Source organism: Mauremys mutica, chromosome 17 (genome assembly GCF_020497125.1).
Source record: "Mauremys mutica isolate MM-2020 ecotype Southern chromosome 17, ASM2049712v1, whole genome shotgun sequence".
Lineage (NCBI taxonomy): Eukaryota > Metazoa > Chordata > Testudines > Geoemydidae > Mauremys > Mauremys mutica.
The window spans coordinates 10,435,746-10,460,671 of NC_059088.1; the positions used below are offsets into that span (position 1 = coordinate 10,435,746).

General features: G+C 51.7%; 2 protein-coding genes, 1 non-coding gene and 2 pseudogenes across 3 annotated transcripts; 1 reads left to right on the plus strand and 4 right to left on the minus strand.

Moving 5' to 3' along the window:
* Positions 1–1,618: 1,618 nt before the first annotated feature.
* Positions 1,619–2,587, minus strand: LOC123351956 (chemokine-like receptor 1). Its single transcript, XM_044991650.1, has one exon. The coding sequence runs from the start codon at positions 2,585–2,587 to the stop codon at positions 1,619–1,621; it is 969 nt and encodes a 322-aa protein (XP_044847585.1).
* A 2,898-nt stretch (positions 2,588–5,485) lies between these two features.
* On the minus strand, positions 5,486–6,390 carry LOC123351957 (annotated as a pseudogene).
* Positions 6,391–13,301: 6,911 nt separating this feature from the next.
* On the minus strand, positions 13,302–13,492 carry LOC123352256. The gene has a single exon (XR_006574123.1). It is a non-coding gene; the product is annotated as a U2 spliceosomal RNA (small nuclear RNA).
* A 3,141-nt stretch (positions 13,493–16,633) lies between these two features.
* LOC123351958 (probable G-protein coupled receptor 33) lies at positions 16,634–17,683 on the minus strand. The gene has a single exon (XM_044991651.1). The coding sequence runs from the start codon at positions 17,681–17,683 to the stop codon at positions 16,634–16,636; it is 1,050 nt and encodes a 349-aa protein (XP_044847586.1).
* A 2,296-nt stretch (positions 17,684–19,979) lies between these two features.
* LOC123351959 lies at positions 19,980–20,890 on the plus strand (annotated as a pseudogene).
* The last annotated feature ends 4,036 nt before the right edge of the window (positions 20,891–24,926 follow it).

Here is a 24,926-nt window from a genome sequence, read left to right on the forward strand (position 1 = left end):
GCAGCAGAACCATAGACTCAAAGTCCTCAGTCTTCAGAGTCCAGTTTTATAGGAATTTATTCCTATGTCAGTCCATGAGAGTTGCTTCATTCTGCTGTTGCTAAATCAATCAGCAGGTGACTGGCTCCATATTATCAGATGTTTGTTTTTTCTTCCTTTGAGGTGTGGTGGGGTGGTTTCCAGTTTGCCCTTCAGGGGGTCATCTGGTTGATCCCACTTGACACCTTCTTCAGCCACACTGAATTCTTCAGGCTGGTAACTCCCTAACCATTCATTTATTATTTAAACTAGGCACTCATTCACATACATTCTCTATCTTAATCACATCTGTTCCACTGTCTCTTTACCTTTCGGGGTGTTACCAATTTAGAGAACAGGCACTTAGAGTCAATTGATGTCAATTAACCAATTAACAGCTTACAGCTGCCGTTACAAAGTAAAGTAGTGACTACAAAGTTTCACTTAGAGAACAGGCACTTAAAGTCAATTGACTTTTAACAACTTTTATACAAGGTATCTCTTAGAGCAGGCTTCACACAGACACAACTGGTGGCTTGCAGGTTAGAGGCTAAATGTTGGGAATCACAAGTTTACTTCTAACATAAACCTTCAGTTATAAAGTATCAATTAACAATAAATCATTTCTAACAATAAATCATTTTTATATAAACCATGTTTAATATAAACTTTCTTTAATATCCCTACACTTCCGCTGCCTGTATCTCTCTCTACTCCATAAACTGTCTTCATTTCTCCTTCCACTGAGCCTGAAGTAGAGTGCTTAGGACACCCATTGGCTTTAATGCAACTTGTGACTGTCTCACACACAGTCCCAACTCCACAGTAAACCGTTCTGAAATAATCTGTAGATCTGAGCAGGTATTTCCTGGCCTGCAACATTTTTGGGGGAGATTTTGAAAAATTTGCCAGTGTGAAATGGGGAGGAAACATTAAAAAAAATCTCAAAAATTTTCACAAACATGAAAATCGTTGGGGGTGGGGGATTTCAATTTGGGTTGATGAAAATATTTTGGTTTGATCATTTCAATGTTTTATTTTAAATTGTGACCATCTGAAAACTTTTTAAAAACACAAGTGAGCCTAAATTTAAAAAGGGGGGGGGAAAAAGCATTTGGGGCCGGAAAAGTGGAATTTTCATTATGGACATTTCAAAACGTGAGCTGTTGACAGCTTTGAAAGTTTTCTTCCAAAACTTTTTTGAGTCAAGAAACTCCACAAAACTGAGCCATTCACACAAAGACCAACAGTTTTGATGAATCTGTCTCCTAATCCCTAACACAGACAAACCCCGAATGAGATCAAAGCCCTCCGTTGTGCACAGACCCACAGTGAGTGACTGTCCATACCCCACTGTGTTTACAGTCTAAATAGACAACAGAAGGATTACTACCCCTATTTTATAGGTGAAGAAATTGAAGCAGAAGGCGAGAGACAGATTCAGAGATTGGTTTTAGCTCACACACATAACGAAATAACGGGAGACCTGAAAAATAGAATCCAGGAGTCCTGACTCCTCGTTCACCCTGCCCTAACCCACTAGACTCTGTTCCCTTCCCAGAGCTGGGGATAGACCCCAGGAGTCCCAAGTCCTCCACTCTCAGCTAGTCCGTCTGGTGCTCTGTGACGTCTCCATCCCACCCGATCCCTCCTCTTCCTCAGCCAGGGCCCTGCGGAAGATGCCCAGGAAGGAGCCCCTCCGGCGCCCCTTGCTCCGGACGAACCCCACCAGCCCATACAGCACAGGGTTGAGACAGCTATGGAGGTAGGCCAAGGCGTTGGCCAGCTTGAGCGCCACACCCCAGATCTCTTTGTCCACCTGGTTCGTACTGAGCAGAACCAGGACGTGATGGGGCAACCAGCAAACAAAGAAGAGAGCCACCACGGCCAGCACCAAGGCGGAGGTCCGCTGGAAACCCGCCCAGCTTCTTCTCCTCAGCTTCCAGATCAAGACCACGTAGGACGTGGCGATGATGGCAAAAGGGACCAGAAACCCCCCCAGGAACCGGCTCAACCTCAGGGGCATCTCAACGAAATGCCGCAGGTCTGTCCGGTAGACGCAGAAGAACTCCCCCCGTTTGGTCTCCACATCCCTGACCACCAGATAGGGGATGCTGAAGCAGATGGCCAGGATCCAGGCCCCAGCGATCAGCCAATACCCAAGCCGGGGCCTGTGGTGGTTCCGGACCCAGACGGGCTGAGCCACCAGCAGGCAACGGTGGAGGCTGATGAGGGTGAGCACGAAGACGCCGGCGAAGACGACCAAGTAGCGAGCGAAGGAGTGAAGCTTGCAGAGGGCTCGGCCGAAGGGCCAGCGGGACCTCAAGGCCTCTTGGACGATGGCGGGGATGCGCCCTACGGAGAAGAGCAGGTCGGCCACAGCCAGATGGAGGTAGCAGGCTGAGGGGAAGGTGAGCGGCCCGGCCCGGCCGGCCGTGGTGATCCAGATCACCAGTCCATTGCCGACCAGGCCCAGGCCCAAAACCAGGGCATTGGTGCTGATGGCGATGAGCCGCATGGCGTCCTCCACAGCCCCCGTGGCGTTGTGGGGGGCCCGGGAGCCGTTCATGGCTAGGAGGTGAGAGAGGCTGCTGGGAGTGTGTGAAGGAGTCTCAATGAGACATTGGCCACAGGACCCACCTCGTTCCCTCAAACTGCCACCTCTCCTGTGGCCCTAGCCTCCTCACACCTCCACCCATCCCCCACCTCCCCCAAATCCCCCCTTTCCCTGGACTCCCAGTCCCTCCTCCCAACCCCCCCCCACTGCTCCATGCCCCCGACCCCTCATTCCCCAGCTCCCCAAACTCCTGGCCCCCTCATTGCCCCATCATGCTGCTCCTCCCCCGCAAACTCTATCCCCATCCCCCAGCCTCCCCATCCCGGAAAAAGTGTTGGGAAACCACACGGCTCTGTGATCTGAAAGTCACCACCACAACTTCCCTTCTTTTGGGCCTAGATTACCAGATTCCAACCCCAAGGGCACTGAGCCCACCCCTGCCCCCACCCCTCACAAGCAGGGGGAGGGACCACCACCCAGCTGTGCAAAGTGCACCAGCGCTCTTACGAAACCTGGGAACTGCCAGTTATGCAGGTGCTCTAACCACTAGGATGGCCTCCCTCCCCTTCCCTCCCAGAGCTTGGGAGAGAACCCAGGGGTCCTGGCTCCAGCCAGCCCCTGCTCTAACCATTAGATCCCATTCCCCTCCCAGAGCCAGGGATCGAACCCAGGCGTTCAGACTCCCAGCTGCCTCCCCATGCTCTAACCACTAGATACCACTTCCCTCCCTTCCCAGAGCCAGGGGTCCTGACTCGTAGCCCTCTTTGCTCAAAGGGAATCCAAGCTTACCTCGCTATGTATTGGGTGGGCGTCAGGGGAAAGGCGCGACCTTTTCCCCTACCACTGCCGGAGCAGTCGAGGGCCCGGGGCAGCTCAGCTCCCTCGTGGGGTTGGGTCCCACATCTGAAGGGTTCCTCTGAGCAACAGGCACTTCCCTTCCAGAGCTTGGCGGAAGGACCCAGGTCACATCTTGGTCCCACCACAGCAGTTTCCCAACCTGCGCTGCACAGGGCAGACGGCCTCTGCAGATCCCTGACCTGGCCTTGCCCTGCGCAGATCCCAGCTCCCCCGCGGCAGATCCCTCACCTAGTTTTGCCCTTCACAGCTCCCAGCTTGTCCCTGAGCTGGATCCCAGCTCCTCTTCCCCCCCGCCCCATGCAGATCCCAGCGCCCCACACCTCGGCAGACCCCAGTGGCTGATGTGGAACCAGCCCATTTCTGGAGCCCGGCGAGCAGGTGGCCAGCAGCTCCCCTTGCACATGGCTCTGCCTGCAGCGGGGAGGGGGTGGGGGAAAGTGTTCGGACACCTGCTTGCAAAAGAGACTTCCGGGCTCATCGCACCGCTGCAGGGTGTTGCACAAAGACAGTGTTACAGGGAAGGGGGGTGGGGGTGTTGTAGCAGAGGCTGGCCCTCAGTGTGTTGCTGGGAGCAATGAGCTGGAGAGGTCAAAGCATGGAATACATCACTCCCCTCTCAGAGCCAAGGATAGAACCCAGGAGTTCTGGCTCCCAGCCCCGCCCCTTGCTCTAACCACTAGACCCTACAACCCTGTCAAAGCTGGGCAGGAACCCAGGAGTCCTGGCTCCCAGCCCCCCCTGCTCTAACCCACTAGACCCTATGACCCTCTCAAAGCTGGGGATGAAACCCAGGAGTCCTGCACCCCATCTCTGCCCTCAACCACTAAACCCCTCTCCCCTCAAAGAGCTGGGAAAAGAATCCATGAGTTCTGAACTGAGGATAATTGAGCTATACTGATTTATATCAACACAGGATCTGAAGGAGTTGCATGTCAGGAACCTCCAGAATTTACGGGCAACCAAAATGATGGACCACTTTAGAAAGTGGAGGTCTGTAGCCCTTGGTGTTTTTGTAAGAATCTCCTGTAATGAAGCCACAGAACTTGGACTTCTGAAAATACACAGCTCTAGAAGGAGAGATCATTGGTCCATGCACTTTATCAGCAGAATGGAGAGTCTTCTCTATTTTAGATACAGCAGCAGGAAGGGTTTTCTTTTAATTAGATCACTGTTCTGGATATTTAAAACCATTGATAGACCTAGAACCATGAGGTTATACAACCAGACAGGAGCCTAGAACCCCACCATTACACCAGTTTTGCTATATTGACTGGCTTTAGAAATGATGACATTCTAGAACAAATGGTATCTGATCAGGTTTTAATATTTTGAGAGCACAGAAGTTTCTAGAAACAGACAGGATTCTGGAACCCACAAGACACCACGGAGTTTTAAATCATTCCAAAATCATGATTTTAGTACTAGTCAGAAACCTAGAGCCCACAGACCCTACATGGCTTTGGCATATTGAGAGATCTGGAACTCATGGGATATTATGCTGTGCAAAACTATTTGGACATATAAAAAACTACAAAGGTTGTAGCGCCATCCTGGACTCTAAAACCCATGGGAGCCTATCGAATTTTAAACCATTTGTAGACATGGCACCTCCTGGGTTCTAGAACCAAAGAGGGACCTGGAACCTTCTGGACCGTACTGGGTTTTTTAAACAAACACACATGATGATGAGGCTAGGTAGGAATCTAGAACCCAAGGGACTCTATTCAGTTTTAAAACATCGAGACACCTGGAACTCATGTCCAGAATATCCAAGTCTCTAGAACCCACAAAATTCCAAGTTTTTCTCCATTGCCATGGTGTCAGTTTCTAGCCCATATCTTCTACTATGAGGGATAGCTCAGTGGTTTGAGCATTGGCCTGCTAAACCCAGGGTTATGAGTTCAATCCTTGAGGAGGCCACTTAGGGATCTGGGGCAAAAATTGGTCCTGCTAGTGAAGGCAGGGGGTTGGACTAGATGACCTTTCAAGGTCCCTTCCAACCCTATGATTCTACTAGATTCTGGTCCAGACCCATCACTACTGAGATCCTCATCAAAAGGATGCTTTGACCAGAGCAAACAGAGACATCCTTGCTATCTGCTGGAACATCCCCCCTACAAAAAGTTAGAGGACTGGGGTGAAACACGTTGAAGCAGAACATGATGATGAAAATGACCTGTCACTGACTGCGGCACATTTCTGTAGAACATCAAGCCATAGTAGAGGTGGTAGGGCAGCCAGCAGAGGAAGAAGGACACCCCCGCAGTCACCATCACTTTGAAGGGCTTCCCACTCTGAGCCAGGCCCTTCACCTTCATCTCCAGCCCCACGCAGACGTAGCAGCCCACGATGGTGCAGGAAGCCCAGCAGGAACCGGACTGTGAAGACTGCCAGGTGGACCCATCTGCCCAGGTCCTGCGTTTTGGCTCCATTCCAGTCTCTGGAGACCGTGTAATTACTGATGCAGGTGATCCTGCCCACATCCACATGGGTGTCCCGGAAAGCCAGGTAGGGAGTGCTGAGAGCAAAGGAGGCCAGCCACACACCTGTGGCTAGTTTCCGTGCCTGGGCCAGAATGTGGTGATGCCGAGACCAGATGGGGTGGCAGATGAGCAATCCAGACTGATGAGTGTGAGAAGGAAGACAGAGGAGAACATGTCCAGAGAGATGCAGGGATTCCGGAGCTTGCACACGGCCATGCCGAAGACCCAGTGGAAACCCAGGAAGAGGTAGATGGCGAAGAAGGGGATCAGCAAGGTGAAGAGAAGGTAGCAGGAAACCAGGTGGAGGAAGAAGAGGATGGTCACCGTCCTCCTCATCTTCAGCCTGAGCACCCACAGGTACAGCCCGTTCCCCACCATACCCACTGGCAAAGTGGTGAAGAGCAGCATGGCCGCAGGGGTCTGTCTGGAATTTGCCCCAGTGGTTGGTTGGAGAGTCGTGTTGCCCTGGTCCATGGTGCCCTGGGGAGAGACAGACGAGGGGCTGGAAGGGATGGCAGAGGAGGGGGGAAGGGGAAGGGGGAGGGGAGGAGGAGGAAGGGAGAAATAAGAGGAGGTTAGGAAGGCACCATTGGAGTGGGCCTCTCTGGGTACCCTCTGGTCCTCCAGAATATCCAGACTCGGTAATCTCAGCAACTGGGCCATGGCCGGTGGAACTCACTGCTACAAGACAGAGCTATGGGAGGTGGCTGGGGGAACAGAGTGATAGTGAAAATGGGAGGAGAGGAAGGAGTGGGGGAAGGGAAATAGTCTATGGGCTGAAACCCACAGCTACACAGAGAATGCTTCGTGTCTTTGATCTGGGGGGACTGGCTGGCTCAGGAGCATGGGGCACTTGTTCTCACTTACCATGTAGTCCGGAGGTTGTTTTCCCCAGAAAGTTGGGTTCCTCTCAGGGGGTTCGGGGTTCCAGGGCTGAGTAATGAAACTCTGAGGAGGGCTGAGCATTGCACCTAGAACAGGAAGTGGAAGCATTTCACCTAGGGATGCACCCACAACCTGTTGATAACACACAGGCGCCCTCAATTCTCTTTTCCTGGCTCCCAGCCCCCCACTGCTCTCATCCTGTAGACCCCACTTCCCTCACAGAGCTAGGAGTCCTGGCTCCCAGCCTCCCCCCCACTCCGCTCTAACCACTAGACCCCACTCCCCTCCTTGGGCAGGAGTTTTGTCCTGGTGATTCAGCCTTTGGTGAGAGTTTCTCTCAGTGCTCTTCTGTTCCCTTGGGAAAGGATTTTCTGGAATCATGGGCCCTTTCTCTTCATACAGGCATGTCTCAGAAGATGAGCTCCTGGCCAAGAATCTAGTGGTTAGAGCAGAGAAGGCTGGGAGGCAGGACTCCTGGGTTCTATCCTCAGCTCTGGGAAGGCATTGGGAGTTAGTGGTTAAAGCAGGAGAGGCCGGGGGTCTGGAATCCTGGATTCTATTCCCAGCTGCGCAATCTCCCTCATAGTCCCTGTGGCACTCTCCCATCATCCAAGAGGTTGCCAGCCTCCATGTGGTTTTTGGAGCAGTCAGAAAAAATTCAGAGAAGCAAATGGTCCCAGATGGTCCTAGTGCACTGTCCCCCCAGTGCCGATGAGGCAATGCACGTTTCAAGACAATCCGACTGCACCCGTGGATTCGCGAGCCCTTTGAAACATCAGATCTTCGAGCAACCCTTTGTCCTTAGGGGGGAGGAGTTTGCAGAGCAAAACCTGCCCAGGGCAGGACTCAAAAAACTCACAGGTCTGGGGCATTTCCGGGGTTTGAGGATGGTCGCAATTGCTCAGGGGATACAGCTGGGGCCCTGCATAATTATGCACTCCTCCCCTCCAGTTCAAAGACCCAGGCTCTGCTAAGCTGCAACCTCAGCCTGGTTTTTAAGCAGCTAAACTTTCTGCTGTGGGTTTTGCTGCTAAGACAGAGTCAGAGCTGTGGCTTCCATTTGTGGTTGGCGTTGTCCGGATCCAATATAGCAACTGGGGGCAGGTGTGTGTGTGTGTGTGCAAACAAGATCCAACCATAACAAAGTGTGTCCTGACCACACAGATGTGGGCTGGAGGGGACCACGGCTTTTCTTATAATAGCTGGTTGGCAGCAGTTGTTGCTGTGGTGGCAGAACGAAACGAAAAGTAAGAAAAGAGGAGAAAAAACAAGAACCGGCCAATGAACGTCTCCTGCAATGTCAGCGTTCGAAAAAACAGTGTTACTGACTCTAATGGGTCTGGCGTGGGTCACATGATCCGTATTGTTTTCCTTAAAGCCCCAGCTCCTGGCATCAATGGATCTGTGACGATTTCAGCCTTCCCTCTTTAAAAAAAAAAAAAAAGGAAGTTTCTAACCCTCATGGCGGTGGAGAAAGCTTCCAAATGTGCCCCCAGTGCCCCCTAAAGGCTAAAAAAGCAGAAGACAAATAAGTAAACCCCCAATCAAGTATGGTTACGTGATCTCGTGATTTTGGGAGCGCCTGACTCAGGATTTGTGGACATTTGGGGATGGCACTACGGAGAGAACCGGAGAAAGTGGAAGCCGTGATCTGAGCGGGGCAGTGTGCAGGCAGAGATGAATGGCTGCAAACAGCTTGGTTTCCCCAGGTGGGAGGCGGGAAAGGAAATTGAACAGGTTTCAATTTGATAATGCAACAGAGAAAAATATACAAGGAATGAGTGGAGGCGCTGTGCAGGGGGGAGAAGCGTTCCCGGCCAAAAGGCAGGAATTTTGCCCTAGAAGCCAGCCAGGCAGGGAAAGTATTAATCAGTCCGACATCTGTCTACAACTGGTAGCGTGATCTTGTGACTGTGGAGACATGTGGGACTCCCGCATTAAGAACCGGGTGTGGCGTGGTGTGAGACTCGGCGTGAGCTAGGGCGGTGACAGAGACTAACTGAACCCCTTGAACGTGCCGGGGGCTGCTGAAACCACGGCAAGGCACTCGAAAAGGCCCAGTGAGCCAGAAAACCACATGCGTAGGTTGCAATGTAAATCTGCCTTCCGTAAGCACCCACTCCTGCGGTCACAGGCTGGAGGGTGTCCTGATGCTCATAAAAGCCTGCCATCAAGAGCCATGAAAACAAGAGAAGCCAGAGGCAAGGAAGGGTTGTTATAGATGCCGTCGAAGCCAAATGGAACCATCCTGCGTGTGGGCATGAAAGCCCAGGGTGTGGCAAACACAATCATTTTGCCAGTGTGCAACTCCAGAAAGGAAAAGTCCCAGGGCAAATAGATGTTTTTCTTCATGAAAGCAGATGCCCAATCACAAAATCTGTTCCTCAGTGTGGCTAACCCACAGGATCCCCCCGCCACTGGACACGATCAGGGTTAACCCACGGGACCCCCCACCACTGGACACAAGTGGCATTAACCCACGGGATCCCCCTGCCACTGGACACGATCAGGGTTAACCCACGGGACCCCCCACCACTGGACACCAGTGGCATTTACCTGTGGGTCTCTGGTGCCTGCTACACGAGTGCCCCCTTGTGGCCAGAGGTCACTCTGCAGCACCCTGCCTCACTGCTGGAACTCACTGCTACAAGACGGGAAGGCAGGTGGAGAGGGGAAAGGAGGACAGTGTGAGTGAGAGGAGCGGAGAAGGGGGAAATACTCTACAGGGTCAAACAGAGACCCAAGCAGAGAACACGACGTGGCTCTGATCTGGCTGCTTGGCTGACTCATGGAGGTGGGGAAAGGGACATGGGGTCTTTCCCCTCTAGGGGGTGCTGGATCCAGCGGAACCGCAGCAAACACCGATATACAATAGGAGGAGAACAGGGAGCTGAGAACCAGGTAGAGGAACCACTGGCTGGTCACTGCTCCTCATCTTCAGCCCCAGCACCTGCAGGTCCAGCCCCCGCATGGCAGGATGATGGCAAAGAAGAAAACTCGCAGCTGTGAACTGATTTCCCCTCCCACTCACATGGGGGTGGCCAGAGATGGCTCCTGCACTGGCGTGAGGGTCGATAGCAGCGTCAGGGCAGGGGAGATCCTTGGCATAGGAGGGAGGGACCGAAAGAGGTTGGAGAAAGGGGGGGCAGACAGCGATACAGGGACTCTCGTGCCACAGCAGTGCAAGAACTGTATCTCCTTCACCACCCAGCCAAAGACAGTCCATCTTATCAACAGAATAGAACCCAGGAGATTGGGCTACCGGCCCCTCCCCCATATTCTAACCACTAGACCCCATTCCTCTCCCAGAGCCAGGGAAAAACTGGGAGTCCTGCCCCCCGAACCCTCTGCTAGGATCTAGACCATGAGACCTGCTAGACCCCTGCTAGCATCCTGTGTCCCGTTCTGGTACCCACAGACCCAGGGGGATGGTGACCAATCAGGGAGGGGTCAGAGAAGAGCCAAGAGAAGGAAAACCTTGGAAAACCTCCCTGACACACTTACAGGAGCACCTAGAGAGCGGACAGAAGAGGGGTTGGAGGGACAACGGAGGTGGGGAAGAGGGAGACTGGAAGAGGAGGAAGGGCAAATTAACAGAGGGGGTTAGGAAGGCACTATGGGATCGGACCTCTCTGGGCACCCTCTGGTCTTCCACAATGTCCAGGCCGGGTATTCTCAGCAATGGGCCATGGCCAGAGGAACTCACTGCTACAGGACAGAGCTATGGGCAGCAGGGCAGGGAAAGCGGGATAGCAGATGTGCGGCAAGTGGGGAAGAGGACAGGAGGGATGTTTGGCTCAATGGGGCAGGGAATGTGACATGGGGCCTTTCCCCACTAGGAGGCACTGAATCTGAACTGGCTTTAGGGCCTAGGACTGGCTGGCTAAGGGAGGTGGGATCGGTGCTGTTGGCTCCTAGCATGCTGCAGCTGATGCCTGTGGAACTCACTGCTACAAGGTAGAAAAAGCCACCCCACCACACCCACCTTGTCTTGACAGGCCTTCCTGCCTGTCACAGGAATTGCTGCTACACCCTGACTCGAGAGAGTTTGCAGGGTCCTTATCACCTCATTGTAACACAGGAAGCCTCAATCTACAGAGCTGCTTCTCTACCCCACAGCCTTGCTGCAGCTCTGCACGAGGGACCTCTGGGCTATTACATCTGTCACAGAACGCACCCCTCCCAGACTTGTAAACTGGTGACCTCTATACGCTGCAGAATGTCCTAATGGTTAGAGAAGGGGGTGGGGGAGCCAGAACTCCTGGGTTTTATCGCCAGTTCTGGGATTGGGGAGGGGTTGAGCAGGGATGGGAGGTCAGAACTCCTGGGCTGTGGGAGGGACGTGGGGTCCTGTGGCTTAGAGATTCGTAAATGGGGAACACCTCATCTGATGAACATGAAACAAGGGAGAAAAATTCACCCAGGGCACAGATCCAACCAATTAACTCTGTCTATTGAGTCCTCATGTTAACCCCACTAATACCCAGTGGCATGGAGTCCCACAGGCTAATCCCACTAATACCCAGTGGCAGGGAGTCCCACTGGTTTGCCTTGCTAATAGCAAATGTCTGTGGCTTCTAGGTAGGTTTAGCAAACAAATTCCCCGTCAGACCCAAGGAGGGGCCTCTGCCCATTGTCTCGACTCACCTGGGCAGCGCAGGACCCAGCACAGAGAGAAACTCGGCTGGTGTGTGTTTGCCTAGCAGAGTGTCTGTGAGTCTGTGCTGCCCTGTGCATTGAGGACTCTCCCCTTAACTCTGTGTCTTCTACACGCTCCGCCTCCACCTGCTCTGTGAGCTGGAGAAGCTGCAAACCATAAATGGAAACGATCATTCGGACACTGTCTTAGCAAAGAAACCACCTAAGAAACAGCCACTGCTTTAAAACTAGCCCCCACTCCCCTGCCAGAGCCAGGGACAGAACTCAGGAGCTCTGGTTCCCAGCCCCCCACTTTCTCTAACCCACTTGATCCCACTCTCCTCCCACATCTGGGGCTAGAAACCAGATGTCCTGAGTCACCCCTCCCCTGCTCTAACCACTAACCCTGAGGCCTCGTTAGGAAGCAAGAGCCCTTCACTCCCAAGGCTGCAGCAGGGGTCTGGGCACTGGGGCTTTCCCCACCCTGCCAGGCACTTCTGCCAGGGAGTGGTGTTGGGGCACAGGGGTTTCCCCCACCTTGCCCACCCAGTGCTTCTGCCAGTGATTTCCGCTGGGGTGGCGCGTCTATTTTTCTGGGGGCCCCCAATTGTCCAGAGCCCCTGGGCACAGACCCTGTCAGTCCAACGGATTATCCACTACTGCCCAGCCGGGCTCCTGAGACCAGTCAGGCATGGAGGGTCAGGGATGCATGGAAATGTGGGGTCCAGCGTTACCCCCTGTCCAAATATCAACTCCACCCATCGCCCCTCGGAGGCAGTCGCATGTGTAAAGGGGCTGGAGCTTTGATGGGGCTCTCAAAGAGGCACGTGCCCCAGAGACAGGGTCACAGTGGCTGGCATGAGTGTGGCCGGGCTGATGTCCCGGGGTTGGACGTGAGTGTGCAGAGAGGAAAGGGCCGTTGGATTCAGGGGGCCGCTTGCAACCAGGTGCTGCAGACGCTGAGCTCAGAACTGCCCAAGAACTGGGAGCCCAAGTCTGCCATGGCAGGTCTGCTAAGGGCGCCCCTGCAGCCGGGCATACGGAGAAACCTCTTCCTGTTGGAACCGACGAGTCAAAGTGCTGTGAAATCCACACGCCTGCTCGGCTTGGCTTGAAACTGGCCATCTCTGAGCAAGGCCGGGGGCAGAGTGAGTGGGGCAGGTACAGAGGCCTGTGATCCGGGGCACTCAGTTAAAGCCGCATGAAAAGGAACCGCTCTTAATTTTTTCACACCGCTCTGAAAAACACTTGCAGACTCTCATGGACTTGGAAAGTGGCACTAAGCTGCAGGGGCTCTGCTGGAGTCTGTGAAAGCAAATTGCGGTCTTTTGATGGGGGATGTGAGGAGATGCAGGCCCCTGAAGATGAACTGCTGTTAATATCCACACATTGCACCGACGCCCCCATGCGGGGGGCAACTGCCTTGAAAACCAGCACTGAGGAATGGAGGCGGGGGTGGGGTTTGTGATGCAAATTTGGGGTCATTTGGTCCAGGGGTTCCCGCGATACTGGCCCCTCCCCACACGTGCTGTTTGAATGTTGCCGGATGGTTATCATTTTTTTTTGTTTGGAGACACTGCAATCAGGGGCGGCTCTAGGAATTCCGCCACCCCAAGCAGGGCGGCGCGCCGCGGGGGGCGCTCTGGCGGTCGCCGGTCCCACGGATCCGGGGGACCTCTTGCAGACGTGCCTGCGGAGGGTCCGCTGGTCCCGCGGCTCTGGTGGACCTCCCGCAGGCATGCCTGCGGATGCTCCACCGGAGCCGCGGGACCAGCAGACCCTCCGCAAGCATTTCTGCGGGAGGTCCGCCAGAGCCGCCTGCCGCCCTCCTGGCAAAATGCTGCCCCAAGCACGCGCTTGGCACGCTGGGGTCTGGAGCTGGCCCTGACTGCAATACCAGTTCGATGCATGGGGTGGACAGAGCAAGCTCCTATTCCATCTCCCTGTTTCAAAAATCAATTTAATATACAGTCCTCAAATTAAGAACATATCAGATATTAAACTGATAACTTAATGTTTTTACTTCAAGTTCCGAGAGACACAGACAAGGTTTTCATCTTGAGGCAAAAGACCAAAAACATCAAGACATTTGATCACGGCCTTTGACAGGCCACGAGACTACTTACACTTCACCTGAGCTCTGAGCAGAGCAAAGGGGAAAAGGAAAGAGGTCGAACTTTGGGAAACATCGAGCCTGGTTGGCCCCTGAGTTCAGCTACGCCACGGGACAGAGGACCATTGTAGCCGTATTGCAAAAGTGAGTCTGCTCCTCAAGCTGTTCGCACCTGTGCTAAATTGCAGTTCACACCGCTGCGAGGTACGGCTTCCACCAGAAATTGAGGGTTAGTAACACCCACGCTGAGCTGACACCTGGGGGCTTAGGGACACAGCCACTGCTCTTTTGATCTAAACATGGAGATGTTTGAGTTCTCGGCCCTATTATCATCTTTGACGTGGTGTCTTCAGCCACAAGGGGACTGAATTGGGACCACAGATGGCATGTAAGTCTTGTGCCAATAACCAATCCTTTGCGTCTCTGGTTGCTCTGAACAATCGAGGGTAGTGGGGGTTGGACTCCTGGACTGACTTGGAACCCAGGAGTTTCTAGAACTAGCCACAAATCTAGAATTCACAGGACACTATTGTTTTTTCACACATATAGATGCTTGGATCCCTTGAAGTACTAGACCATGTCAGATCTGATTGGGTTTCAAGACATCGTCACACCTAGAACTCAAGAGGTTCGAGAACTAGCCAAATATCTAGAACCAACGTGTAAGGCTACGATGTTGTCATAGATATTTTTAATAAAAGTCATGGAGAGGCCACGGGCAATAAACAAAATATCATGGAAGCTGTGACCTGTCCCTGACTTTTACTAAAAACATCCCTGACAAAGTGGGGAGGGAGGAGGGTCCAGTACCGTGCCCCACCTCCCGCAGTGGCTGGAACCTGCAGGAGCCCCATTGCCCAGTAGCTGGGAGGGATCCCCCTGCGGGGCTGGAGCCATAGGGATCCCTCCTGCCCACAGCCACTGAGCAGCTCCAGGGTCCCTCTGCCACCAGTGTTGGCAGCTGGGAGCAGCAGGGGGCTCTGGTTGCTCACGGCAGTTGAGCCACTGCTGGGGGGAACTTTGCAAGCAGTGGTGGCTCAGCAGCTCAGGGGTCACCACCATCAGTTACTGGACGGTCCCCTGCCGCCAGTGGAAGCTGGGCTACTGCTAAGTCCCCCACTTCTGGCAGTGGCAGGTCAGCTGCAAGGCTGCCAATGTCATGAAGGTCACTGAGTTACGGTTTCTGTGATTTCTGCCACCTCTGTGACATAATCTTAGCATTACACATGCAGTACTATTGTGTGTGTGTGTGCGTGTATTTTATGCACACACATACACACACACACACACACACAAACATTTAAAAACCCATTAGAACACCATGAGGTCTAGACATTTGAGTGGTTCTTGAACCTCTTGGGTTCTAGGTCTGTCAAAGTTTTTGTAAACCCGAACTAGTCCTATGTCGTCTACGATATCATATATGATGTTGGAAACTAGAATGTCCTAGACCACATAGGATCGGGTTGGATTTTTATACTTTGGCAGACCTAGAACCCAAGCTGTTCAAGAATCAGCCGTATGTCTAGAATACATAGGATTCTATTGGCTTTTGAAACATACAGTGGCTTGGAAAACATGATGCTCTAAATCTAGCCCACATCAGATCAGTTCAAATTCAAAACACTGACAGACCTGAGACCCCAGGTGTTAAGAACTGGCCCAGGATTCCTAGAATCCATGAGATCCTATTGAATTTTGAATCAGCGAGAGGTGCTGTCATGCTTGGCAGTCTTGTTTCATCTGAGCAGCTGGAATGGAAAAAAGATTGTTGAAATAGAGGAGTTAAGCACATGTCTAACTTACCTACAGCTCCAGCCGGGGTTGGTGGCCCACATAGGTCTGGCTTCCTCAGATATCCCAGTGGGTCCAGGTGACAACTGGTTCAGCTCCCCGACAACATCTGCCTGACCTCTGGATAAAATCAGAGATTCCAAGGACTGAAGGAGCATGGTGGTCCCCTAGTCTGACCTGCTGCAGAACATCACTGAATTAGTCCCTGGTTGAATTAGAGCAGACCTCTTGGAAATATCTCTTCACCACCCTGAATGTTCATGGCAGGTGGTTTCTCTGGAGCCGCTCTTTGCCCTGCCGGCTTGTTTTACTTACCAGTTGCTCTTAAAATAAGCCAGAGCCTCCCCACATGACATATCCCAGTGAGTGGGTCATGTGGTGTTTGTAAATTATGTCAGAGCCACCCCACAAAACATACAGAATCTATGTAGTTCAAGGAATGCCCAGGAAGGTTTATTTATTATAATTTTTTATTTCAGTAGCACGGGGAGCCCGAATCCTGACCGAAAAGACAGTCCCTGTCCCAGAGAGCTCACAATCTAAGGGGACCCATGGACAGAGACCTGGGCTGGGACACAGCTGACATGGGTTTGTTCCCGGTTCTGCCACTGGATGGACCAAAGGTTCTACTGGGTGACCTTGGCCTAGCCACTTCCCTAGTCTGTGTCTCAGTTTCCCCATTTGTAAAAACTGGAAGACTGCTACTAACCTCCTTGTAAAGTTCTTTAAGATCTACTGATGACAAGCCTAGAGAACAGCTATATATCGCTATTATAATGCAGACTCTTCTACATCTAATGGATTTAAAAACATTTGGAAATCTAGAACCACGATGAAACTTTCAGCAAACAATCTGGTACCTGTTGGATTCTATGTGGTTTGAAAAACCTCTAGAACTCAGTGATGTCCTAGATCCAGATGGGAATCTAGAACCCATAGACTTTGAGTTTGAACACATTGAGAGACTTACAATAAATGAGATTCCAGAGCCAGCTAGTGATGCAGAATCTAAGAGAGTCAATTGGGTTAGAACACATTGAGAGATCTAAAACAAACAAGATTCTGGAGCTTGCTACTAATCTGGTGCCACTGATGACCCAATGAGTTTGAAAAAATTGAGTGACCTAGAATGCACTGAATTCTGGAGAGAGCATGGAATCTAGAATCCAGGGACACTACAGGGTTTATGAACAGTAAGATACTTGAAAACCATTTGGATTTAGAACCATCAGGAATCTAGAACAACTGGGATGGCAAGTTTTCAACTCTCCCTAAGTCTGGGCACCTTCAGGCCATCAACTGTATTGTGTTCTCGACTTCTGACCCATGTCTTCCACTAGACTCAGAGGCACTGCTGCCGAGATCGTCGACAAAAGCCGCTTTGACCAGAGTGACAAGAGACGTCCTGAAGACCTGCCAGAACTTCTCCCCCACGAAAAGGTAGAGGATGGGGGTGAAGCAGGCGTTGCAGCAGGACGTGAAGGTGTAAATGACCAAGAGAGCACCCATCACTGACTCTGGCACCTCCTTCTTGGAGAGCTTCAAGCCGTGGTAGAGGTGGTAGGGCAGCCAGCCCAGGAAGAAGGAAACCATCGCGGCCACCATGACTTTGAAAGGCTTTCCAGACCACACCAGCTTCTTCTCCTTCATCTTCAGCCCCACGCGAACATAGCATACCACAATGGTGCAGAAAGGAAGCAGGAAGCCCAGCAGGAACCGGACAATGAAGACAGCCAGGTGGACCCGTCTGCCCAGGTCCTGCGGCTCGGCTCCATTCCAGTCTCTGGAGAGGGCGTAATTGTTGATGCAGCTGATTCTGCCCCCATCTACCACCCGGGTCTCCCGGAAAGCCAGATACGGAGCACTGAGACCAAAGGAGGCCAGCCACATGCCCACGCCCAGCTTCCCAGCCCGGGGGAGGGTGCGGTTACGCCGGGACCAGATGGGACGGTGAATGAGGATGTAGCGGTCCAGGCTGATGAGGGTGAGAAGGAAGACAGAGGTGAACATGCCCACAGAGATGCAGGTGTTGAGAAGCTTGCACATGGCCGTGCCGAAGACCCAGTGGAAATCCATGAGGAGGGAGACGATGAAGAAGGGGATCAGCAGGGTGAAGAGGAGGGAACAGGAGACCAAGTGGAGGAACCAGAGGGTGGTCACTGTCCTCCTCATCTTCAGCCCCAGCACCCACAGGTACAGCCCGTTCCCCACCACACCCACCAGGAAGGTGATGAAGAGCAACACTGCAGAGGCCAGGTATGCGGCACTCACAGCTGCTGGGGTCTGGCTGGAATTCATCCCAGTGGTTGGTGGGAGGGCCATGTTGCCTCGGTCCATGGTGCCCTGGGGAGAGACAGAAGAGGGGTTGGAAGGAACAACAGAGGAGGGGAACGGGGAGAGTGGAAGAGGAGGAATGAAGAAATAACAGAGGGGGTTAGGAACGTACTATTGGACAGGACCTAACTAGGTCCTCCACAATATCCGGGCTGGGTATGCTCAGGAAGTGGGCTATAGCCGGTGGAACTCCCTGCTACAAGGTAGAGCTATGGGCAGAAGAGGAGGATATGAGGGACAGGAGACATGGGAGCAGTGGGGAAGGGGACAGTCTGGTAGGTCAAATACAGAGCTCTGCTGAGAATACCACGTCGCAGTGATCTGGACAATGGGCTGGCTCAGAAGGGGTGGGGGAATGGGACACAGGGTGTTTCCCCCTAGCAGACACCAGGTCCAATCTGTCTGCAGGGCAGGGACAGGCCAGCTCAGGGATGTGGGGAATCAACCTCTTGACTTCCAGTATTCAGGTGCTGGTGATGGTGGAGCTCAGTGCTAGAAGCTGGAAAAAGCCGCCCCAACCCCTGAGCTCATCTGCCTGCCACAGGAATTGCTGCTACACCCTGACTCTTGAGAAAGGGCAGGGTCCTTCTCACTCTCATTATAACACAGGAAGTCTCAATCCACTGACCTACTGTTTCTTAGAGATTTGTAAAATGTGAAAAAGAGAGCAAAAATCACCCATGTCACAGATCTCACTTCCTACTTCGGTGTATTGAGTGCTCCACCTTAATCCAGTGCTACCCAGTTTCACGCGCTTACTCCACTCATACCCAGTGGCAGGGAGTCTCACAGCCTAACCCTACTAATACCCAGTGGCTGGGAATCCCACTGGTTTGCCTTGAATATGGCAAATTTCTGTGGCTTCTAGGGGGCCTTAGAAAGGAAATTCCCCTTTAGACCCAATATGGGGCCGTCTGTCCATTGTCTCGACTCACCTGGGCAGGTCAGAACCCAGCGCAGAGAGAGATTTGGATGGCGTGTGTTTTCCCAGCAAAATGTCCGTGAGTCTGTACCCAGCACGCAAGAGCCCTCCCCTGTGCATTGAGTTCACTCCCCTTAACTCTGTGTCTTCTACATGCTCCACCCCCACCGGCTCTCTGAGATCCACAAGCTGCAAACCATGAACGGAAATGATCATTGGACACTGCCTTAGTAGAGAAACCACCTAAGCAACAACAAGTGCTTTAAAACTAGCCCCACTTCCTCTGTGAGCCTGGCATAGAATCCAGGAGTCCTGGCTCCCAGCTCCCCACTCTAATGCACTTGATGCTTGGCCAGCAGCTCATCTATTGAGTCGTGCCCCCGTGAAGAGGAAGGGCCTGTATTTTGCATAAGTTCTTTCCTGACAGGGGCTGCACCCAGAGATAACCCAGCCCCGTTAGCTCACAACAAAGGCTAAGTCACAAATAATGCAACTCCCAGCCAAGGAGTGAGGGTCTTATGGGTTACAGCAGGGGGAGGGGGCACTGGGAGCCAGGGCTCCTGGGTTCTGTCCTCAGCTCTGGGAGGGGGGTGGTGTCTAGTGGTTGGAGCAGGTCAATAGCCGTTAGGGGGCCTGTGTTATCTACATGTTGTGGGTGCATCCCTGCATGAGACAACTCATGTGACATCCTGCCCCTTCCTGTTCTAGATAAAATTTCAGTCACACCCAGCCCTCCCCAGAGTGTTCGTTACACAGGCCCCATCCTCAAAGCCGGGACCCTGAGACCCCTGACGGGAACCCAGTGCTACTGGGAAAACAGCCCCCAGTGGCATGGTACACTAGACCAAGGTTGAAATCTGAGAGGAATGGGGGGGGTCTAGTGGTTAGAGCGGTGTACTGGGAGCCTGGGTTCTGCCCCCATTTCTGTTTGGAGAGTGGGGTCTAGTGAGTTGGAGCGGGGAGAGTGGGGTGGGAGTCAGGACTCCGGGGTTCTATCCATGGCTCAAGGAGGGGATGGGGGCCGGTGAGATAGATCTGGGGCATGGGTGTTGGGAGCCAGGACTCCCGGTTTTCCCTGTATCAGGCTGGGGGACTTGCCGGGTTGTGCAGGGAGAAGAATGAAATGCAGGGATTGGCAGTGCTGGGGCTCCACACTTCTGTCTCTCTCTCCCTCTTCACCAATCCCCTTAGTGTTCTTCCCACACCTCCTGAGGGTCTCACGGCCCCTTCACCTTCCCAGCCACTCCTGCCCCTCCACCTTGCCCACCAGCCCAGCAGCCAATGGGAGCAACCCCCAGCTGGACGGGAAGGGAAGTCAAGTGGCAGCCGCGCGTGGCACCCCCTGCTGGCGGTGGCTGGCGGTGGCTCTGCCTGTGGCTTCTGGGGCTGAGGATGAGGATGGGATGGTGACCTGCCTCTTGTCCTTCCATCTGGTGCTCCCCTTCCTACTCATATCCTGCTTTATAACTCTGTTCGCCTATATCTACATCTGCCTGGGTTTCTGCTGGTTCTTCGGCATGGCCATGTGTGAGCTCCTCAATGCCTTCTTCTCCCTGGGCATGTTCTCTGTCATCTTCTTCCTCACCCTCACCAGCCTGGACCAGTGCACTCTCCCCTGCTGCCCCGTCTGATTCTGGCATCACCGCACCGTGGCTCCGGTCAGGAAGCTGGTCGCGGTCGTATAGCTGGTCTCCTTCACCTTCAGCGTTCCCTAACTGGGCTTCCGGGTTCTTCTGGAGATGAAGGAGGCAGGGTCACCTGCACCAATAGTTACACCTCTGAAGAGTGGGACAGAGCCGAGACACAGGCCTGGAAGACACGTCTCCATCCGGTCCTGTTCAGGGTGAAGTTCCTGCTGGGCTTCGTGCTGCCTGTCTGCACCAGCGTGGGATGCCAAGGCTGGATGGGGCTGGAGATCAAGAAGAGGGGACTGGTGCGGTGTAGGAAGCCTTTCAAAGTCATGGTGATTGCAGTGGTGTCATTCTTCATCTGCTGGGTGCCCTATTGCCTCTATCATGGCCTGCTGCTCTACAAGAATGCAGTGCTGGTGTCGGTCACAAGCGCCTTCCTGCTTCTTTACACCCTCTTGACTTATTTATACACTTGCTGCACCCTTGTACTCTACATCTTTGTGAGGGGAGAGGTTCCAGCAGGTGCTCAGGATGTCCCTCATCACTCTGGTCAAGGCAGCTTTCGCTGATGATCTTGGCAGCGAAGCCCCTGAGACCAGTGGGAAACAAGGGGCAGAAATGAGGGATCAGAACTGGATATGGCCTGAGAGTGCCTAGAGTAAGAGAGCATTGGAAACTTGTCATTCCACCTGTCCCTTCATCCCTGATTGAACTAAAATGTGATGGGTTCCTGGTATCTCAATGTTTATAAACCGAGCAGTGTCCTTAGGATTCCAGATTCCTTGTCACCTGCAGAATCCCATGTGTTCTAGGTCTCTCAATCTTTTCAAAGTCAATGTGTCTTTGAAGATTCTAGATCATTATCCAGCTCTAGAACCTAATTTGTTCTTGGTTTTTCAATGTTATGAAACTCAATGGGTGATCAAGGTTCAGGATCAATAGCTGACTCCAGAATCTAATTTGTTTTAGATGTGTTCTAACTTCACTGATTCTCATGGGTTCTGCATCACTAGCTGGCTCTGGAATCTTCATTTTAAGTCTCTCAATATGTTCAAACTCAATAGGGTCCATGAGTTCCAGATTCATGACTATTGCTAGTACCCCCATTGGATCCTAGAGTGTTTTCAAACCATATAGAATCCAACAGGTTCCAGATTCCGTGCTTGATGCAAAAATCTCATGGGGGATCTAGATTTCCTAATGGTTTAAAATCCATTTGTCGTTGTGTATTATAGAAGAATCTGTGTATTATAATAGCATTATCTAGCTCTTCTCTGGTGCTTGTCCTCAGTAGATCTCAAAGTATTTTATCAAGGAGGTCAGTAGCAGTTATTACAAATGGGGAAACTGAGGCACGGAGTGTGGAAGTGACTTGGCCAAGGTCACCCAGAGAGCCAGTGGCAGAGCCAGGAATAGCGCCAAGGCCTCCTGGGACTCAGTCCTGGTCTCTATCTATCCTGCCTCCCTAGACAGTGAGCTCTCTTGTGCAGGGACTCATTGTTTTGCTCTGTATTTGTACAGCACCTAGCACAGCAGGGCACTGAGCCAGGACTGGGGCTCCCGGAACTACCTGAAATAAAATATAAGTAATAATCATTCCTGGGGTGTTACTTGAACTACATAGATTCAAGGTTTTTGTGGTGGCTCTGAAATACTTTACAACCACCCTGTGACCCAATCACTGGGATATTTAGTTTGTAGAGCCTCTGGCTTAGTTTAAGAGCCACCAGTAAGGAAAAGAAGCCAGCAGAACAATGAGCAGCTCCAGAGAAACCACCTGCCCATGAACACTTTAGAGTGGTGAAGAGGTAATTATGAAGTAATTATGAAGATCCCACCTGCCAGCTCCAGCCAAGTTACAAAACTTTGGCCAAGGCTGCGGGCCAACAGGTCCAATGGACAATAAAGACTTGAAAGGACCCTCCCTGGTGGATTCTCCATCACGGGCAATTTTTAAGGAAGGACTGGGTGTTTTTCTAAGAGATGTGCTCTAGTTCAACCAAGGACTATTTCACGGATGTTCTGCATGAGGTCAAAGTAGGGGAGCACCATGCTCCTTCTGGCTTTGCAATCTCTGAATCTATCCAGCGGAGAGGCAGTCGTTGTTGAGGTGCTCCAACAGTTGTCTCCTAGGGCCCACTGGGATGTCTGAAGAAGCCAGGCTTGCACAGGCCACCAGCCAGGGTGGAGGGTTGTAGGAAAGTTGGACATGAGCGTAGCCCCTCTGTTCTTTTAAAACCTTGCTTCTCTAAACGCTTCATTGCTCATGTTCAGATGGAAACAAGACTTTGGTTGAAGTTGGCTCCCCATTGTTCAGACTCCGGAAGTCAGACCTGTAGTGTAAGCTGCTTGATCTGTGCTGTGAGCCAGGGCTCAGACTAAGTATGGGAGAACTGCCAGAGTCCATTTGGGAACGGTTAAAAGCACAAGGCCTGACACCTGGTGGGCTGCACTCTCAGGACAGAAGTACAGCTAATCTTGCAAACTACCTCTCAATGTTTCAATGTTCAATAGGATCTCATGGGTTCTGGGAATCCTGGGTGGTTTGTGAATCCCATGAGTTCTAGCTATACTGATGGTTTTAGAACCTAGTGGGTACTAGGCCCATCAATGTTTTGAAACAGCATCAGATATGATGTGTGCTAGAACCTCATTTTTTCACCCCCTGTATGTTTTAAAACCCAGGAGGTTCCCATGAGTTCTCACTATACCTTTGGTTCTGCAACCTATGGGTTCTAGGTCTGTCAATGTCTGAAAACTCATTCAGATCCTGTGTGGTTTAGAATCTCATTGTTTCTAACCCCCTGTACATTTGAAAACCCAATAGGATCCCATGAGTTTTAGTATATGCCTGGTTCTGGAAACTCTTGGGTTCCAGGTTTGTCCGTGTTTTTAAATGTGATCAGTACCATCGTGGTCTACAAGCTCCTGGTTTCCAAGCTCCTCTCCATTTGAGAACCCAGTAGGATCCCATGGGTTCTAGATATGTGGCTAGTTCAAGAATCTACAGAGTTCTTGGTTACTCCATATTTTTTAAAATACAGCCCAGAGCGCAAACCTCTTCTTGCAGGCATTGCAGAAACTGAGACGATTCTCCACCCTAACAGTGAAGGGAATGGAAACAGAACCTTCTAGAATGGTGTGTGACATTGCATGCCGTATTCCTTATGGAAATATTCTTATGATATGGGTATGAAATAACTGAGATGTACTTTATGCAAGATGGGTCTTGTAAGATATCATTGGAAAGGTTATAATTTACTGAATGTGATTATCCAGTTTGTATGCATGTATTATTTCTGTATCTAAAGTAAGGAATATGGACTATGTAACCATTACAACTAGGTGTGTATTGAGAAGACACCGACCAGATGACAGACCATCAAATTTGATGAGCCAGAGGAAGGAACCACAAAACTATGAAGATACTAATCTCTCTCCCTTCTGGGAGGTGTCCAGGGAAGTAACTGTGACACCACTAGCCAGGTGGTCTTGTCATCTGATACTAAACATTACCTGGGACTTCTTGTAACTTTCCACCGGAAGGGAAGGGGGGTCAAGTTTGGGAAACAAAGGATTCCTGCCTTGTGTAAATCTTATTTAAGGGTGGGGAGGAAGGGAAACGGGACCCTCCTCTCCACAGCCTGTCTGCCCAAGAAGAAAGACTGCTATAGTCACCTGAAGAGAAGGCGGGGAGGAGTCCAGACTGAGACAGGGATCCAGTCTGAAAAGAAATACCTGGAACTGTGAACCACAGAAACTTTGCAACCGGCCTAAAATAACATTTAGGATAAGCAATTATATGTTGTAACATGTTTCTTACGTATATTGAGCTTAGCTTGCGTACTTTGTTTTATTTGCTCAGTAATCTGCTTTCTTCTGTCTGTTATCTCTTATACTCACTTAAAATTCACCTTTTGTAGTTAATAAACTTATTTCTTGTTTATAATGTAACCTGTGTGTAAGTTTCATAATAAAAGGGTGGGGGGGGAGAGGCTGTGCATACCTTGCTCCGCATTGAGGGAGAAGGCAGATTTCGTAATATATGTTTGGGTCTTCGCTCCAAGGGAGGTGGACACCTGAGTGCTGGGGTAAGTTCCTTGAGTTGAGCCTTCCCCGAACTGATCTCAGTGTCTGTTTTGTTCTGCACTTTGGTGTGGCCCCTCCTGTGTGTATCCTGGAGGAAGCTTAATAGTTTGGCTCAGCAAGACAGGTAAAAAAGGGTGCCCAGGCTGGCATAACAGACAGGCTCAGTGGTATCTCAGCACTTCTGGTGGCATCCTAATGGGGACAGCCCTTCATACTGTGCATCTAGGGAAGGTCCCAGCTCTGGAAGGAGTGTTCCTTGGAGGTTTATGGCACAAGACTCTTGTGCAAAGGGCCAAGGACTGGGGATCTGAGTTTCCCAAAGTGGCTGGTCATGCTTGGAGCTTCAATGTTTTGGGTGTCTCCAACGTGAGTGGTCTGATGTTCAGAAAGTGTCGAGCACCCTCCCTATGGAAAAATCAGGCCTCTTTAAGGGTGTTCATCTGGGAAACATCCCAAAGCCTAGAAGCACAAAAAATTGCCAAATTTTTGGAAGACTAAGCCTGAAAATCAATTGACAATGGAGTGAACTGGCAAGATTCTCAGCTGGTGTAAATCGGTGTATGTCTGTTGACTTCATTTCAGAACTCTTGAGTACCTCTGGCTG